Raw genomic sequence first — 18,438 nt, 5'->3', positions numbered from 1 at the left:
TGACCCTTTAACATTCAGGTTGTTTTAGCTGATAAAGGATAATACCTGCTTTTGTGTGGTTTCTATTTATGCCATAGCATTATATTAAAAATACTCTAAATAAACTGAATGCCAGAGAGTTTTACAAAATATTTATTTTGAAAAAATCACTCTGTACAAATTTAACATTCTCAACACTGAAGTTTTATAAAAATGCTAACACAGAAAGACTCACATGAAACATTAAACTGATCTTTTCTTAAATTACAAAGGAACAGAATGATTCTAAAGAAGCTATTGTAATTCTAAACATTAAAAAAAGATAGCTTTATAAGATTTTACTTTTTTTAAATCTATTACAATCAAATACATGTATCAGTGGATGACTTTTCCCATCCTTATTATAAACTTCCCCCCCCAACACTGTTCACAACTAAACCAAATACCCTAAATGGCTTACACTTTCACTGTACATAGCTTGTGCTGAAAGAAAAACTAGCACAATTTGATCATCTTTTTCTCAGTGCCTAACAAAAAGTTACTTCTATACATTTGGTACAAAATTCTCTTTACAAACCAACTTTGCTCATGTAAATTTCTGAAGCAAACTAAAAGGAAGATTTATTTGTGCCTTCAATTTAGCATAATGAAGGGACAGCGATTAAGTAAAGTTTCCTAAAGTAAAATTCAATAACTGGGAATACTGTCGTTTTTTTTTTTTTTTTTTTTTTTTTTTTTTTTTTTTTTTTTTTTTTTTTTTAAGTAATTATTGCATAAAAACTTTATATACTGCAGATTAGGAAAGGCAAACCCTGAATCTAGCAGTACTAGTTTCATAGTTCCCATCATAAAATAAGATTTTTTTCTGTACATTTTTAAGTTTCCTCTCTTCATTTTTAGCTATTTGTGAGAGCTGTTGTTGCATATTAAGTAACCTTTTTTAAACAGGAGGAAACATGTCCTCATGAAATTAAAAACAGTAAAACTGTCATATTCCTGTAAACATCATTAAAATGAAGACTGACAAAATGCAGTGTGACAGGTAAGCCGTGGTCTGAAAAGATTTTTTTTTTTTTTTTCACATTTTCTTAACACAATATATGGCTCACACCACAAACAGCAGCAAAGAAAAAGCTATTGAAAATTTCAAGTTACAGCCAGGGGTGCCAGGCAGGATCCATACGACAGAGATTATCCAAGCTATTTGCAGCTGCTACCAGAGTGTTGACTTTGCTTTCTCCTCCTTCAAACTGAGCTAGATTATGAAGTCGAGTCATGATAGCAGTAACAGCTTTTTGAACTAGTGAAACGAGCTGCTGGCTGTCCATATTTTCAGGTTGCCCAGCTGCTGAGAGTGGAGAGGAAGTATCCTCTTGTGTTTTTTTGTGCCATGCAATTATTTCATCCCGTAGCACGGTTTTTAGGATACCATCGACCTATACGAAGGAGAAAAGTCAGACTATTATATTTAATCCAGAGAACCATTAGGGCTTACAGACTTCAAACAAAATTCTAGTCAATAACATTTTGACACTTTTGGTTCCATTTTCCAGTCTCAGGTTTTTCAAGATGACTGTGGCTTCCAACTCTTTTTTTTTTTTTTCCAACTATTTTTTCTGAAGGTTTTTCTCCTTATAAAAGACCCTAATTATGAAAATACAATACATTGTTCCCCACATAAATAAATTAAAAAAAAAATCTCAGACATCATATTCAGATCTTCATACACAAATACAGTCAGTTATATTCCATTTTTAAATGACTCCACTAAATGTGACACCCCCTCCCCACCGTCCCCCCAAACACACACAGAAATCTAGTGATCGAGTGCAAAGATTCAGCATCTTTTGCAAAACCGTTTGCCCCCTCTGGCCTCCAATAGTTCAATGATTATATCATCAGCAAGCACTGCTTTCTGACAAAAAGGGAAAAAATGCTGACTGCATTATTCATATATGTGTTTTTTTTTGTTGTTGTTGTTGTTTTTTTCCCCCCTAACACACACACCTATGCACCAACTCTGTCCTTGGTTGAAGAAACAATGCCTGCAAGAAATCATTTCCTGTTTTTTCCTATCACTGATTTACTGATTAATCTGTCAACTTGAGCTTCTAAAGTAAACTTTGAGGTATCCAGTCTGAATTAACTTTTCTGTCTGCAAATAACAAATAAGTATTTTATAACACATCTAGATATTAGGCCAACAATACAACAAACACATATTCAATAGATTTTATAGGCATCTGTAAAAATGGCAAATACAGAAAATGTTAAAAGGTATTCCTCTTAAGTCTAGAAGTCAGATAAGCTAATGCAATAATCACCGCATAGCCGAAATAAGCTGGACACCCATCACTGTAAGAAGAATAAATGCACACCTGTGCTCTGATCCTGTAAATTCAACATGGTAAGTCTAATTGGGCATACATCATTCAGATGTACAAATTACAGACTAAGTCTGCAAACTCATTTACATGTATAGACATGGCTTTTTAAGGTAAAGTGATGAATTATTAAAAAAAATCTAAGCTTTCTGTACTATACATTAAAAAATCACTTCAGGATATTTTCCATCTTTTAAAAAGTAACTAGATCATATGATAGCTACAGTACGTTCTGTGCAATGTCTTTCTGGTGCAAATTGCTGCCTAAGTGCAAGATGATTCGTTTTTGGAAAGCATTAGAATTTAAAAGGAAGTTAGACAGTTTCTTTAGAAAACTACACCCTGCTAAGAGCTAGAATCCATCAAAGCAACAATATATCTTTAGCATTCTGCTCTGCTAACAAAGGGCCAAGACACATCTCTATTCACAGAAGTGTATTATGAAGATTCTAAATGACGTTACATTTGTCATTTAACTATTTACCACTGCCAGAACGTGTAGAGATTTATGAGGCTACGGCATTGAAACAATCACCCTGTATTAACATGCTTTGACAAAAAGGAAAATAAAAGTACAATTACACCTATCTTCCTCCTATTCTTTCCAAAAAGGCGAATGGCAATGACTTCAGCTGGCCTTTGCACTGTCCTTGGGTTAAGATTTAAAAACATAAATATGGACTGTTCAATTTCTATCTTAAGAAAGAAAATGGTGTTAGGTTTATCAGCTGATAAATTATAAACATACATTAAACAACTTTTAAATGTAAACAACTTTTGAAAACATATACAAACCTTAAAGTTCGGCTGTGCAAAGCAGCGAGCTACTGCAATCATAGATGCAGTCAGTGGACCAGACACCCCAATGGTGGTAAGAAATTCAGAAATGTTTGGTGTGAGCCGGAATGGAACTGGACGGTTGGCATCCAAGTCTCCAGTAGCATCGTTAATGTCAAAGCGAAAGTAAGCTACATTTAACTTGCCGGTATCCTGGATTTAAAAGCAAAATGCACAAGAGTAATAAAGAAGCAAATTGTCGTTAATGAAACGAAAAGAAAATACATTTTTTTTTATATTGTTAATAGTCAGAATAAAACCAGTTACAACTAATCATTTAAGAATCAATGTGTGATTTAGTATTTTCATTTAGCCTTTTCTATTTAAAAAAAATAAATTTTGAAGCTACATAAAAAGTGCTGTATTTGAAACCTAGCTTAATGCAACAGCTTTTTACTTTCAAACAGTGCTTAAGCAAGAAAAGTTAAAGGCATACACAAAACTTTTACTCTAAAAGTGAGCGTCCAAAAAGCCTGAATATGTATAGACTATTGCACTAAACTTAAGGAATAGATTCTTCTGTGGCAATGTTCTTTAAGGAGTTGTGCAAAGAGACAGATCTTCATTCTCTGAGTGTCTCAACTCTGGGTAAGCATTCTCCATGCATTACTCACTCCAGGTAGGAATTTGAACACCATGGCTGCACAGTGGGGATTAAAGAATCTTAATTGCTATACACAGCATAACCCTCCATGCATTAAAGTGGCATTAAAACTTTAAAATATACCACCTTTGCTCTAGTAAGGTGGCAAGCCTCATTTAAATGTTGGGTTAGAACAGAAAAATCACTATTAATAGGAGTTGTACTTTGACGTGATATCAATGTAAAAAGGAAAATATTATTTGAAAAAGGGTATTCCCCTTTTAGAAAATGAAGCTCTAGATTTTTATTTTTTATTTTTTAATCTGTTTGGTACAGATATATCCAAAGCAGTATATTTGAAGAAAGACTCAAGAGAGAATTACTGGTCATTTACATTAACAGTTCCAGTATCTACTAACAATTTTACAGACTCTGTTCTAAATTACAACCAGAGGGGGTAGAGTTGGCAAAGTGGTCTGCAGTTTAAATTACTACCTACGTCATGTGGAATCACATAATCAAATGAAAAACCTACTGAAATACACTGTTAATTATATATGTCAAATTACCATTTTGACTCATTTCAAACGTAGAGTCCAAATTTCCATTTGATCAAAGAAGACAGCATGCATCAAGGACAAAATAGAGCATACCTGGGCAATCTGCAGCATTTCAGGATTGAGTCTATTTAAATGAAAGATGAATTCTGCGAAGCCAATTAGGGCTAACTGAATAGTGAACATCTTTCGAAATGTCCAGTAATCTGTAGCATTGGGGAATGTATGTAAAGCCCACTCCTTAAGCATACTGCGTGGCACCATGTTACTCTGTACTTCTTTAAGTATATCTCTGAGAACCTAAATATGAAAAATATTAGTTGAAAGAGATTATTTTAATATACTTCCTAGCAACAATTATGCCAAAAGCAACTAAATTCTCTTAACTGCAGTATTCCATTCTAGGAAAACATTTTGAACTTGGAGACTTCTAATCCAAAACCATTTCCCAACTTCCTTGTCAAAATTCACATATTAAGTTCATCTTCTGCATGGCTACAAACTAATCTTCATCTTAAAAGACTGTTTTCTTTTATAAACTGAAAAAGCAACAGAACTGCCATCAGTCTTGTGAAAAAAACTGAGACTGAAAAGTTATGTACTGATTGAAGTATCTCCTATTCAAATCTTTCAAGAAAGTGAGAAGGGAACTAAAGAGACATTCAACCCACAATGCTGCACTTCCTTAGGGCAAGCTATTGGAACATAATCCACTTTTTAATTTTTTTTTTAGTTTCACTTCAAACTGGTTATGCATCTGTCAGCAATAAAACAAAATTCTCTATTTCAAGTCTTAATATATATGTATTTATCCTAATACTTATTTCCAACTTCAGTCATCAATATGCTGAACACTGTACTGAAGGTTATGAGCAGCCTAAATCACATTTTTCACTTTAAAGCACTTAATATCCCCTCACTGAAAGATCCCATTTCCTTATCTAAGGATGTAAATATTACTCAACTCCCAACTGAAAAAGGTTGTTCTGGATCCTACTTTATTTCTACAAATTTCCAAGGGTTTTGGATAAAGTCCTTATGTAAGATAAAGTCAAATTGGTTGCTGCTCAGACTAACACATTACTGAGGAAAGCACAGACCAACAGCAGTGATACAGATTCTTTCCATAGCTGGTCTGCAACCACAACAAAAAAAAGATTAAAACATTACTAATAGCCACAGCTTATTAATCGTTATCAGGTGAAGGTAGTCTGTAGGCAGCACAAAGAGGCAGCTGTTGTAAGTTATGCACACAAATATGACAACAATTTGATAGCTTTTTTTGGAAGGTGTTAATCAAACAAAAAAGCATAATGACAAGATTTGAAATTACACATGGGACCTACAAAGACTACAACCTAAAACCTGTGTGGTTTATTTGTACATAGAGTTGTTTACAGAAAAAGGTAAAAGAATTTTGATTGTACAAAATAGGGAACCACACTGAGTAAAATAATTAGTTTCATGTATTATTACAGCAGAATTACCTCAAAAATACAAAAAGATAAAAGTTGAGATTAGTTTTTGTAAGTGAATATTTTGCAATAGTTTTTCCCTTGATGTAAACATATACAATTTACCAAAATATTTCATTACTGTAGCACAGCCTATCCTAATTAATTAGAAAAAGAAATAGTTAGGGTATGTTCTATTGCACCAGAAAGAACGATAGTCAAACTGACTTCAATTAAATGGCCATTAAAGAGTTTTGTAACCTGAAGGAAAAATGCTCAAAGTAGAAACAGATGTTACGTAACACTTCATTTTATTTTGTAACTAAGAAAGCCTTAAAAGATGCTCTAAATAATGTCTGTGATATACTGTGTATCTTCTAATAGTTGTGTTTAAATTGGGATTGAAATTTTATAAAATATTTGCATTAACCTTAAGATAACCGTAAAATAAGCTTATTTATCAGAATTTGATGTTTGATGGAGATTACAGAGAGTTGGAATTTTCTATTTTCCAAGTACTGCTATTTATTAGGGTGAGTTTCGTCAGCTCTTTGGCTTGGGTGAAATGAATCCAGGATAAACATTACAAGAACAAGGGGAAGCCTGCATCACATACCATACTGTAACTGCTTATGTAAAATAGCAATGCTGTTTCCCATGTTATCAATTATTTTCAAAGCACTATACATAAGGGTCTAAAAGCAATCAATCCCTCATCTGTTTTCAGCTGCAGTTATCCAAAACAACCTGAAGCGGAACAAATACAGCTTTTTTTTTTGAAGCTTTCAAAAAAAATCTAAAATACTAATGAGCTATAAGAGCTCCCAAAAATACATGAAGTAAAACACAAACAAACAGATTCAAACCACCACCTCTGAGTGATGTATTTGTCACGTATCTAATGGGGCAGCATTGGACACCATGTAGCAGAGCTCTCAAGAAAAGATCTTGAGTGCAACTCATTAAATACTCCCATACCTGATGGCTAGCCTGAGTCCCCCGTGCTTGGACCGTTGCCAGCCTGTCGTAGTACCGAGAAATGGGGTTGTCGTGCTCAATGCCCTTCTTGGCACAGCGCTGCTTATAGATCTCCACCAGGGACAGAGATGAGGGATTGTCTTCAACCAAACGCATCTGTGGAGAAACCGCCACAACCCGGGGGACTAGGAGCGGTTTGAGAAGGTCGAGGAAGGATGGAGGGGAGGGGGGAGGAAACAAAGCAACACAAAACAAAACAGTTAATTTATAACCCAAGTACTCAGGAGAGAATTAGCATGCAACTATCAGTACTGCTGCAATAATCAACTGAAGTGTATCAAGAGAAATTTTTTTATTACTACATTCATAACTAATTCACAAGCTCAGTTAAAAAGAAAGCAAATATGATTTTTTTAATACTGAATAGAAACATCTCAACTACATTAGGAGAGAAAAAAAAAAGAGCACTCATTCTTTCTGCTTCTCTCTGGCTGCACAGAAGAGAGCAATACTTTGCTCAAATGCAAACAGGGGGGTTGTGATTGCATGCACTAGCATCACTGCAATAAAAATTAGTCTTAAGAGCAAAACTATTAACCTCGGTACAGTGTTCAAAGCAATTCATAAAAACTGGAGGGAAAAAATCTAAATACTGCTAAGGAATAGATGCATAAGTGACAATGCTTTAAAATAACTGAGGGAAAACAAAGAAAAACGTTCAATAACAAGAAAATTTAAGCCGCTGAACTTTTACTTCAGGAGCTGTAAGCCTGCAAAAACCCTATTTGCACTTTCACGGTGCTTCACAGACATAGCATTCTTATGAGTCTTATGTGCATGGACGAATTGCACCTATGCCCAGAAAGACAAAGCCTCTTCCATTGCCAGCTTTTCCAGTGACACTACAGTTGTACCGTTTGACAGTGACCTCTGGATACCAACAAACCTGTTCTCATTTCCCTTAGAATTTGTAATAATTAAGCTCTGGAATAGAGGAGAAAATTGTTTAAATATCTTTAAGTTGTTTGATGCAATTTCTTCAGTCATAAAGAAAAAAATGCATTCCAGAGAAAGAAGGGGTGTTAATGAGCTATTTCTTCTGGTCTGCTTCCATTAACCTCTGACAGCAGAGAAACGAATGTTCTTCAGGTTCTTTTAAGTAGTATCAAACCACAAAGAACAGAAGTATTTCCAAAGAGAGCATAGTTTAAAAACAGCTCTGTGAAGAAAAACATGTTACTTCCATAATCATGTTATATAGATAATATATTTCGGTGTCAGTGGCCTTTTTAAAAATCATATCATTCAAGATTGTATCTACTATATTTCTCTTAATTTGGCCTTGAAATGATGTAAAAGCATCTTCACCTATAGAGAGATGCTTTATTTACCTTTTGATATAATAAATCCTTCACCAGTATCTTTTAGTCTTTTTAAGGTTGGATCGCAATTATGCATTTCTAGCTCTGTCAACACAACTTGCATCATCTGGCCACCTAAGTTCTTGACAGCAAGTTCATGTCAATAGATACAATGAGCACAAAAATAAAGACTGGTAAAACTACAGCTTTTAAATATTAGATCTGTTTTTTTGTTTGTTTTGTGTTGTGTTTTTTTTTTTTTAAAGAGGTTGATGGCAAAGTAGCAGCATGTTTAGTATCTTTGATTAAAGTTTCCACTATCCATAATATATTTTCTGCTCACCAGCCAAAGATTATTAGAACTGAGTAATGCAATGTACAGAATTTGTTTACATAAAGCTCATAAGTGATTCAATGACCTTCTGAAATGAAAGCTGTTTATATATTTATATGAAGTTATTACACAGCTATAAGCTGGAACTTGCCAAAAGCTTTAATATCTGGAAAACATGAAAGTTTAACTGTTTTAAGGCATTCACATTAGTATTTGAATCACAAGTAGATCAAGTATGTTGCTAAGGGAAGACTCTGTTTTTCATTCCATGAATGAATTATTTATAATCAACGCATGAAAAAGCCAAGATGTACAAGGAAAAAGAAAGAATTAAGATTGTGTGTTCAGCACTTGTTCACCATTTCTGCTTTGAAATTGTTAAATATGTGACCATGAGTATTTTGGCAATTCATACACTTAGATCATATTGGAGCATCCCTCAACTCTCCCTATTAAAGCCTATCTAACATTAGGTTTATTGATTCTGTTATGTTCAAGCATTGCCAGGTGGTGCTGTTGGCAAAGTGCACCCTCCAAACTGAGTAGCCTTGTACAGAATCACAGAAGTACACTCAACAGAAGGCCTGCGTCCAGCATCTAGAATATGAATTGATTTTATTTGGCAACAACCAACCAGCCAATATATTTCAGTTTATTTCCCTAAAATAAACATCACCATGTATAGACGAAGTTATTTCAAACATTATAAAAACATGTTCTCAATGGGAGAACTCAGAAACTATGTATCAAATTCAAATCACTAAAAAAAAAAATAAATAAATAAAGATTCTTCTGTATTACATGGAAGAGGTAAAAGAAATTCAATATTCAATTATCACAAAGTGGGGAGAAAAATGTTTGTTCTGTCCAGTCCAAACCATCTGTAAATGCTTGCTCTGAAGTACACATACCCATTTCCTCCACAGTGAGCATGCCTCTGCCTTATATATCTGTGAATTTACCTTGTAGATATCCAAAACCTTCAGTATCAGTGACTAGTAGCTGTCAAAAACCTCTACCAATTACATTCTTTGAGTACAATATATATTTAAAAAAGATTAAAATCTCTCTTTTCAGTACCTGTAAAAAACAGATGTCTTTTTGTGGTTTCCTTCCTTTTCTCTAAGCAAGGGTTTAAAAGGCGAAGGAGCTGTAATACCCGTTCTTCTCTACGAGACTCTGTCAGGCAAGCATCATTCATTACCAGATATGGGTAAATTTTTCCATTGTGGCCTCGGATATAGAGTCTTCTGGCTGCGGTATTGTGTTTCTGAACTATCTCCACTCTGGGCATAAACCTATCCAAGAAGAAAGGGAGATTAGAGCCCCCAATCCTCTCTTCTTTAGTAACAAATAACAATTTAAAAAAAAAAAAGAAAAAAAAAACAACAGCAGAAAAAGCAAACAAACAAAAACCCCACCACAGCACAAAGAAATAAGACAGCAGAACTGTCTTACAAGGTACAATTTTGTTATCCAGTTAACCCAAGGTTTCTATTATGTTGTAATATATATATATATATATATATTTTTTTTTTTTTTCCCCCCTAAGACAACAGTTCTTGAGCAAAATTAATCATTAGATCAGATCTTGATCACCGTTTTAAAGAGCAGTTCCTCTGTGGACTACAACAGAATAAATACTCACAACTTGTATCAACATAAACCCAAATGTAATCGTCACATACAGTACAGCGGCATAGTGAAGCAATGCAAACTTACCAAAGGAGGATAAAGAAAAAATTCAAGTTGTTATACCCAAAACTGTGACTCCATATATGTACTTTAAATATCTGAAATACACATAATATCTACTTTCTCAGGACAGATAGTTGAAGAACATTTACATTTTCTTCTCCACTGCAGAACTACAACTACCCCTTCTCACCAGTTTTAGTTTACCTTGCTATCTTGATGTAGTAATGTGTTGGCTTTGGCATAAGGAATTCTCCAGGTATCTCTACTTCTGCTGTTTGAGCTGAAAAATTACTTAGAAAGCGGCACTTTTCCTCTATGAGGAAGAATTTCGGAAGCTGTTTAGTTTTTGCCTCTAGAATTTTAATCCACTTCTTCAGTTTCGAGATAAGATTATGAAGTTTCATTGATCCTGGCACACTGAAGTCAAAGTCTAAAAGAAAAAATATACATACATCCTTAGCACTTTAAATTCCATATAGTGTATTTAACTATCGACTGCGTGACATTCACACTTTAAAGGAGATTCTTTCAGCTACATGGAAAATACTTTGTTTGAGGAGTCCCACATGCAGCTCACACACCTATTACAAAGAAAACAGGTTTTAAATCACCACACTGGTCTTAAACGTTATACGAAAACTGGAAGTTAACTAATAAAATCAGCAGCTAGCACATGAAAAGGAAGACATACTACTAAGGAAGTCTGTCACCGAGACATGGCTATCTATGAACCCCAACCACAAATTATAGGTACAGGATCACCCAACAGCAGTAACACTACAACCGGGTGCTGGAGGTGAGCACGTCATACAATTAAACAGTGCAAACCAAACACGCTGAACACAGCTGTGCTACCTTTGAAAGAAAGGCTCTGATGAATATTTCATTACTATAGAATACCCTTTTTCTATAGAGAAGTGCTATAATTATACACAGCTTAAACCAATCAGAATCTAGCACCTCCTCTTTGTGCACAACTTCAAATTATTCTCTATTAAGTAAGGAAGAGTTTATTCCTTCTAGTGTGCTGTTCTGTTACTTAAGCAAAATATTAGGGAACACACAACCCAAAATACTTTATCATGTACCCACAATACTGATATGCTAAAAGCTTTCTGTGAAAGTCTGTAGTCAAACAGCCCAAAACAGAGCACAAAACAGCACAAAAACCTTTCCACTTATATAAGACAAAAGTCTACAATGAAAGATGCACCACCTTCTACCTGGTCTGGGCAGTGCCTCCCTTGCAATATTGCTGTAAAACAAACTTATTATAATCTCAAGCCTACCCTCTAGTGAGCAGTGCAAGTAATCATTCCATGGAAGTGACAAAACTGCCTCTCTCATCTCCTGGCTCCCTGAAGTACACAAAAGAATCCCCAGATTGCAACTAGTTTTTGTGCTAATGTCAGTCAAAGTAGTAAAAATATGCATTAATATTATACATTTCTTTAAATAAAATAAATAAATAAACAAATATTAAAAAGACATTCAGTTCACCATGGGAGTAGCTCTGTTTTTTGAAGTGCTCATTTTAGGATTTTTGTTATTTTGTTACCCAGTAGCAAATGGAAGAAAAAAAGAAAAGAAGGTTAGTCTTTTTTTCTCCCAGAGACAGTATATCTTAGAGAAAAATAATACTCCACTTCAACTGGAATAAAGGAAAATATGACACCAGACATTATTTGCGTACAAAATTCCTCTGCTTTGCAAACATCTTAATCCAGATAAACATGTTGTTTCGAACAAATCCACTTTCTCAGTACCTATTAATGGAGAATACTTTCTCAAGCTAACACGCTGGTTTAAAACACCTTACTGATTGTTTCACCTTTTCACACAGAGAATAGGAGTTCACCTCCACATCTGTAATGGAGATGTTCACAGAAGGCTGTGATACTTTACACACTGCACTTCAACTGAAGAAGCTTGCTCTCTGTCCTCAACGATGCTAAAGATTTTACAGTGTGATCCACGAGCTTCAAGCAAACGTGTTCATTCACAGTCTTGAACGCCTCAAAAATTGCCACCTGAATCCATCCAACCAAGCACAACTGGCAAGTTCTTACCACTTCCAATGAGAGGACAAACAGGGGACACACTTCCTGCCTGAGACAGACCTAACAGAAACCTGACAGTTCTTAACACAAAATAAAGCTACATCTTTTTTTTTGTAGAATCTTAATGCTATTTAAATGAATTTTGTACCGTAACCGCTCATGAAGCAACAAAAAAGGAATACACTTCAGTTAGTAAATTCAGCGTAACAAACCCTTCTGTACCCCCGGAACTCTTGACCTACAAAACACAGCATCACAACAATTAAAAAAATATATATACAAAAATAAATAGAAATTAATAAAATGATCAAATGTTAATTTTCTATATATTTATTTTAAAAGCCCTTCTGCTACCCTGGCATGAAATAGTTCTTATCAGTTAAAAGTAACCGGTAATTAATGCTTTTAGGACCAGCAATAGCTCGTTTGCAAGATTTGAAAGATTTTTCTGCTGCAGACATCATCTGATTCTGCTCAAGTTCAAAATGCAAGGATCTTCAACTGAAGAGGCAGGACACCCATCATGTAAAATGCCACTTAGAACTGAAACGTAAGTTTAATTTCAGAGAGGAGTTCAAATCTCTTGTACTGAAGAATATCCAACTATTCTCCAAGAGAAGAGCTGTCTTGCTCTTCAAGCTATTATTCAGATATGAAATTGCTTTGTGCTTTCTAAAAGGTTCTTTTTAAGCTCATAAGAACTTTTGGAGAGCACTGAAATATGTGAAAAATCTTCATGGCAGTTAAGAAACAGGAAGCAGAACTTCTGATTTATCACTCAGCTCCATCAAACCAAGACTACATAGACAAGACCAAATTGAACACGATGCTAACTCCAATCTCTTGATCTGAATTTTTTGTTGCCTAAAAATGAGAACAGAAGCAAAGAAACAGCTACCTGAGTAATGCTAGGCTTTCTCTTGAGAAGGAGAAAAAGGAGAGGGGACAACAACAAAAAACTTTAAAAAGATGAAAAATAATAAACAGTGCCCCTACCCCTTCCCTTTCCCCATGCTTCAGAGAGAAAACAAGACTTCAAGAAGCTTCCTTCTGATTATAGAACTTCCATTCATGGCAGAGAAATTCATTATGCTGGGTGCCAAAACTGTCAAGAAAGTTATCTTGCCCTTTAAGGGTGTATTTTGGAATTTTCCCTTTGTGTTCAGCTTGCATGGTGAGAAAAGTGCAGGAAGAAGCAGAGATCCAAACTCAGAACTATCATCTGCCCTCAGAAGAACAATCTGGGCAGTTTCTCCCCTCCTTTCACTGCTGAGTGTACTCTCAAAGGGAGCATTTTTCAGTATCTGTCTGTTCTTTGATGTCAAAGGTTTAGCTGAAAAGGATGGAAGGAACAAAGAAAAGATGCTCAAAGGACTAAGTATTTCAAGTTCCAGAAAAAAAAAAAAAAAATCCGAAGTAAAATTTGGCTTTACAACACATAATGTTTGGATGGAAAAAGATGACCTATGAGAACTCCAGTGGTCCAGCTGGATGCAGACAAAAATCTTCCAAGTCTAGGAAATGGTGAGAGAGTCCCTAACGACTCCCAGCAGGGGTCAAGATGCAATTCGGATGGTAGTGGAAGAGGTCATGCAACCACACATAGTTGGAAGTGTCTATAGAACATAACTGTTAGCTATATTTTCAAAGCTGTTATTTTGAAATAACCAAAGAAAGCAATTTACTCCTAGACAGCTTCTCAGCTTAGATACTTCTAAAACGGAGGGCAACCATCGAAATGATTTGTTCATCATCTAAACACAACCGGTGCTACTAGTCACAAACACAAACATGGAAGAGTCCTAGTGTGAAACACAGGCACGGCAGGCATGATTTCCTAATGGTTTCTCAATGTTAGAACAGCCTTTAGTTCAGTAGTGTAATTAGTCCTGTTCATTTAGTTATGCACTTTTCACTGTTATTGCAAAACTAATCAAAAACTTATTTTCATTTTCCTCATAATGAATTACATTATAAAAATGCATAATATATCGATCAGTTTAGTTTCATCTCCCACACTTCAGTTGTGATTTAAACAAATTAATTTAATAGATTAAAATAAAATCAAACCCAGCATTAAGCAAAATAAATATTTTAATCCTGTAGAAATCTATGTTTAATTATACTTGAAAAATAAAATGTGAAATCTTAAAAAAACAACAACAACAAATAAAAAAACATAAGAAATTACTTATTATTCTACTGAAGCTTTCTAAGAAACACTTTGCATTTGATGATGTTACAGGATTTTTATGTTCAGGCCTACGTTCTTCATTGCTTTGTAGGTTGTTCAATACAATTCTCCAAAAAAGCTGTGTTTAGGTAGCACACCTGGAAACCTTAAGTGCTATTTATATGTGATAAAGATAAGCACAACCAACAAATAACCATATACAAAAACTGAAAATCCTACACATTAAATTTTATTTTTTAACTCAAAAATATAACTGAATTACAACTAAACATTTTAAGGGTTTCTCTAGAGGTGTTCTGAAATATTACTTTAGATTTTTGCAGACTTGAGCCTACTGGCATATTCAGTTTTTGTTTTGAACTTCTGAAACCCCAGATCTCTCTAACACTCATATCTTGAAGGAAATAAATTAAGAGAAACTAGAACAGACCAAAAATAACTCTAAACTGAACAAAAGCTGAGAATACCAACAACATGTGTAGCAATGAAAACGTGACTAGACTATTATTACAACGTAGAGACACAGAAACCATTACTAACAATGAAAAACAAGTCCAAACTTACATTTAATGTATTTTGTTGCCCTGTAAGCTTCAGTCAACAACACACAAAATGTCCCTACTTCTATTTCCCTTCCCAGTAGCCTTCATCCATTAAAAATTTAATCATATGGTTCAGGACTTTCATTATCTGCTGTCATGCAACTGTTGTGCCTCAAAAAGGACATCATGTAATGCATCATGCGAACAAGATATGTAGGTCATATCTACAACCGAGTTACTTTTACGAGATTCCCATCAGTTCACTTAATTTCACAACATTATCAGTGAAATGCTTGAAAAAATACTGCAAGTCTACTTGTCGAACTCTGTAAATGCTCAGTAGCTACATGGACCTCACATAATTTTTCGTTTAGGCAGCTTTATGTAACTTAGAATTCTAAAAAGAATAATTTGTCAGTGCAAGATTCACATTTGCAGAGAAAATGATTTAATGCAGAAAGGGCGTGATTTTTAAATAACTATAAAAGCTAAGATCATGGAGTTTTAACTCATGCCAAAATCATCTAAGTCAGATTTAGAATAATATAAGTAAAAGTGGATTCAGAAAAATATGAAAACAGGTCTTTATAGAAACTCTATCCTTTCAGTTATGAATAACTAATGACTTTGAATTCTGTTCAGGAAAAAAAAAAAACCTCATTTTTATCTAATTCTACCATTATCTTTAAGGATAAACTAATGTATTTTAGACAGGAATTTATGTAAAACCCAAAATCCTGGTAATCCACAACACTGATGCCAATCACTGTCAAGTTCTGTCATATATAGCTGCATGGCCTTAACACTTTTCAATAAATATATCAAAACCACACTCCTCTGTACACATGCTTTTCTCAGAACTTTAAATCAAGATCAAACACGTAACACCACTGAAGAACGGAAACCAAATGAAGCAAAAAAGCTAATTCTCTGAAATGCCTTTTTTATTAGGGCTAATTAAATGTATTGATTTTAGGTTGGATCTTAGGAAGAACTTCTTTACCGAAAGGGTTGTTAGACATTGGAACAGGCTGCCCAGGGAAGTGGTGGAGTCACCATCCCTGGAAGTCTTTAAAAGATGTTTAGATGTAGAGCTTAGGGATATGGTTTAGTGGGGACTGTTAGCATTAGGTCAGAGGTTGGACTTGATGATCTTAAGGTCTCTTCCAACCTAGAAATTCTGAAATTAAATCACAGAATCACAGAATTAACCTACCAATTATGTGAATTTTTGTATTTTTTCAAAACACTGTTTTGAGCAAGTCAGCTGTTTTGAAAGACTTTAAACGATACTGTGAATTTGGAGTTCTGGAGTGATAATTTCATTAAATTCTGACATTCACCATAAAATAGACATCACTGTCCTCATCTAAGGCAGGTACTTTAGTCAGATTACTTCTAACTGTAATATTTTTGCAATCTAATTCACCTTTAAATACATACTTCACCACAGTTCTAGGTAATAAAAATGTAACAATAACCTCATTCCCTATGTTGTGGTCTGGCTTAGTTTTTATCACGTTTATTGCTCCACAGATTGATGAACTATCCCATGTTATGCTGAATGACAGAAAGGTGCTGTTTTCTATATTTTCTCTCAGAAAAATACTGTAATAGTAATAATATTTTTTTTAAAAAAGCAGAATGCTTTCACAGCTGAACTTTGTGAGGGAAATTTCCCTGGAGATTAAAATATTAGAAAAATAAAAATAAAAACCATTACCTGTTGTAAATTGCCCTTTTAGCTTCTGGAACACAGGATCTTGAGCTGTTGCCTGTGCTCTCCTAGCAAGTGACTCTGAGGCTGCACTGGAAAACATGGTGGACACATTCGACACATTCTCAAGACCTACTCCAAAAGTGCTGACTAACTTCTTGACAAAGTTTAATGTATGAGGAGTGATTTTGGCATCTGAAACAGCTCCACTTTTCTCAAAGGCAACAGAATAGCACTTTGCCAAGCCCTGCTGCAGTTGTCTAAGGACCTAAGGATTCAAAAAAAATAAAGACAAAGTCAGAAAGATCAGGCGTTCTGATTTGACAGCAAGTATTTATTCCCTTACTGTGTTTTATATAATGAAGCTATTCTCTGAGAAGCATTTATTTAAAACTGTATTCTCAAATTGTATCAGAGGGTCAATCTGAATGACAGCACTGATTCTTACTAGCACTGCAAATAAGCAAACCAATCAGCCATAACACTGTACCACAAAGCATTCCTTGCTCTTTCAAAAGCAGAAATGTTTTGATATGATTCATATTTTGTGATATATTAGAAAGTAATGTGGTATGAGGAAACACTATTAAGTCTCTGCTAGGTAGACAGAACAGAACAGCCTACAGCGCTTTGAAAGACAATTAACAGAAGTGGAATAGCACGTCCACCTGCTCTCTAATTCAAATTTGGACAATAATCACAACCTGTCACAGACCACCAGATAAAGAAGAAAACTGGTATCCATGAAACTTAGAATAAGAATATAAATTTTTAGTTAGTACAAGCAACAGCTTAAATAAATACTAAAGTTAGAAGCATTCATTTAATTGATAATTTGGGGAAATTTTTGTATTGCTTCCAAATACAACTAGCTCCTTAAAAGCTCCTTAAAACAGTTCACTAATCAAAGCAAATAGCTATGTTTTACTGTAGAGAAATCATTCTAGAGAAATATTTTGCAGCTAAGTTTTCCTTAGATGATACACACATATGAAACTATATAAAAGCCAAATACCTCTTCATGCCAATTCTCTCTGAACCAGACCATCTGATCTACAATGCCTTCCAGAGAAGACAACAGCGTTGGGTGTAATTCTCGCTGCATATGCATAATTCGACTGCATCGCCACATTGGTGCAGTGGCTCTGATTGGCCCGGGATCTGAGGCAGAGTGGGACTGATTTCCAACTGAACTTGGCTGTTGTTGGCCAGAATCTGTAAAGCAGAAAAGAAAAATCAAAACAGAAATTTAAAACTTGATAAATTTTATACTTGCCTGAATTAAATAAAGAAGAATTTACTTTAGATTTACTTTAAGTATTAATCACGTATTACCTACTGACTATCAGAAAATGTGTTTTTTAGAAAGAAAACACTACTCCATGTGCTGTTCACTGGTACAGGCTTCTCAAAGTTACAGCAATATAAATACTCTTCAAAATCGCAGGGCCCTAGGTTTTACACTACCAACACAAGCTCTTGAAGTAACTGACATCATTTCAGATAGAATCAAATTATTTAAACAATGTTCATTTTGGCCCTGTTTCTTTTTTTTGGTGCAATCTCTCACACAACTGCAGGACTAAACATAGCTGATGCCAATAACACGGATGTTGCTGTTGAGTGCTATCTTCTAGTAAAACTGATCTCTTGCTTTACAACTCCATTGTACAGTGATTAAGCACTGAGTTTTGGTTTATCAGATAACAACTTACTACTCTGAACAACATCAGCTTTCAGCAAACAGAAACCTCACTTAA

The 18,438-nt window shown here is 34.7% G+C and overlaps 1 protein-coding gene across 1 annotated transcript in view; it reads right to left on the bottom strand.

The window, feature by feature from the left end:
- Positions 1 to 215: 215 nt before the first annotated feature.
- Positions 216 to 18,438, bottom strand: part of TRRAP (transformation/transcription domain associated protein) — a 90,826-nt gene continuing 72,603 nt past the window's right edge. The window contains exons 65-72 of the mRNA XM_084295712.1: positions 17,694 to 17,893; positions 16,685 to 16,946; positions 10,370 to 10,595; positions 9,548 to 9,765; positions 6,773 to 6,957; positions 4,437 to 4,640; positions 3,159 to 3,353; positions 216 to 1,415 (exon numbers count right to left, since the gene is read on the bottom strand). Coding sequence (XP_084151838.1) covers positions 1,131 to 1,415; positions 3,159 to 3,353; positions 4,437 to 4,640; positions 6,773 to 6,957; positions 9,548 to 9,765; positions 10,370 to 10,595; positions 16,685 to 16,946; positions 17,694 to 17,893 — 1,775 coding nt within the window. The 3' untranslated portion in view covers positions 216 to 1,130. The remainder of the gene's footprint in view (positions 1,416 to 3,158; positions 3,354 to 4,436; positions 4,641 to 6,772; positions 6,958 to 9,547; positions 9,766 to 10,369; positions 10,596 to 16,684; positions 16,947 to 17,693; positions 17,894 to 18,438) is intronic.

The sequence above is a fragment of the Netta rufina genome, assembly GCF_964035555.1.
Source record: "Netta rufina genome assembly, chromosome: 15".
NCBI classification, from domain to species: Eukaryota; Metazoa; Chordata; class Aves; order Anseriformes; family Anatidae; genus Netta; species Netta rufina.
Note: the sequence above shows the minus strand (reverse complement) of the source record. Positions and strands in the feature narration are given on the sequence as shown.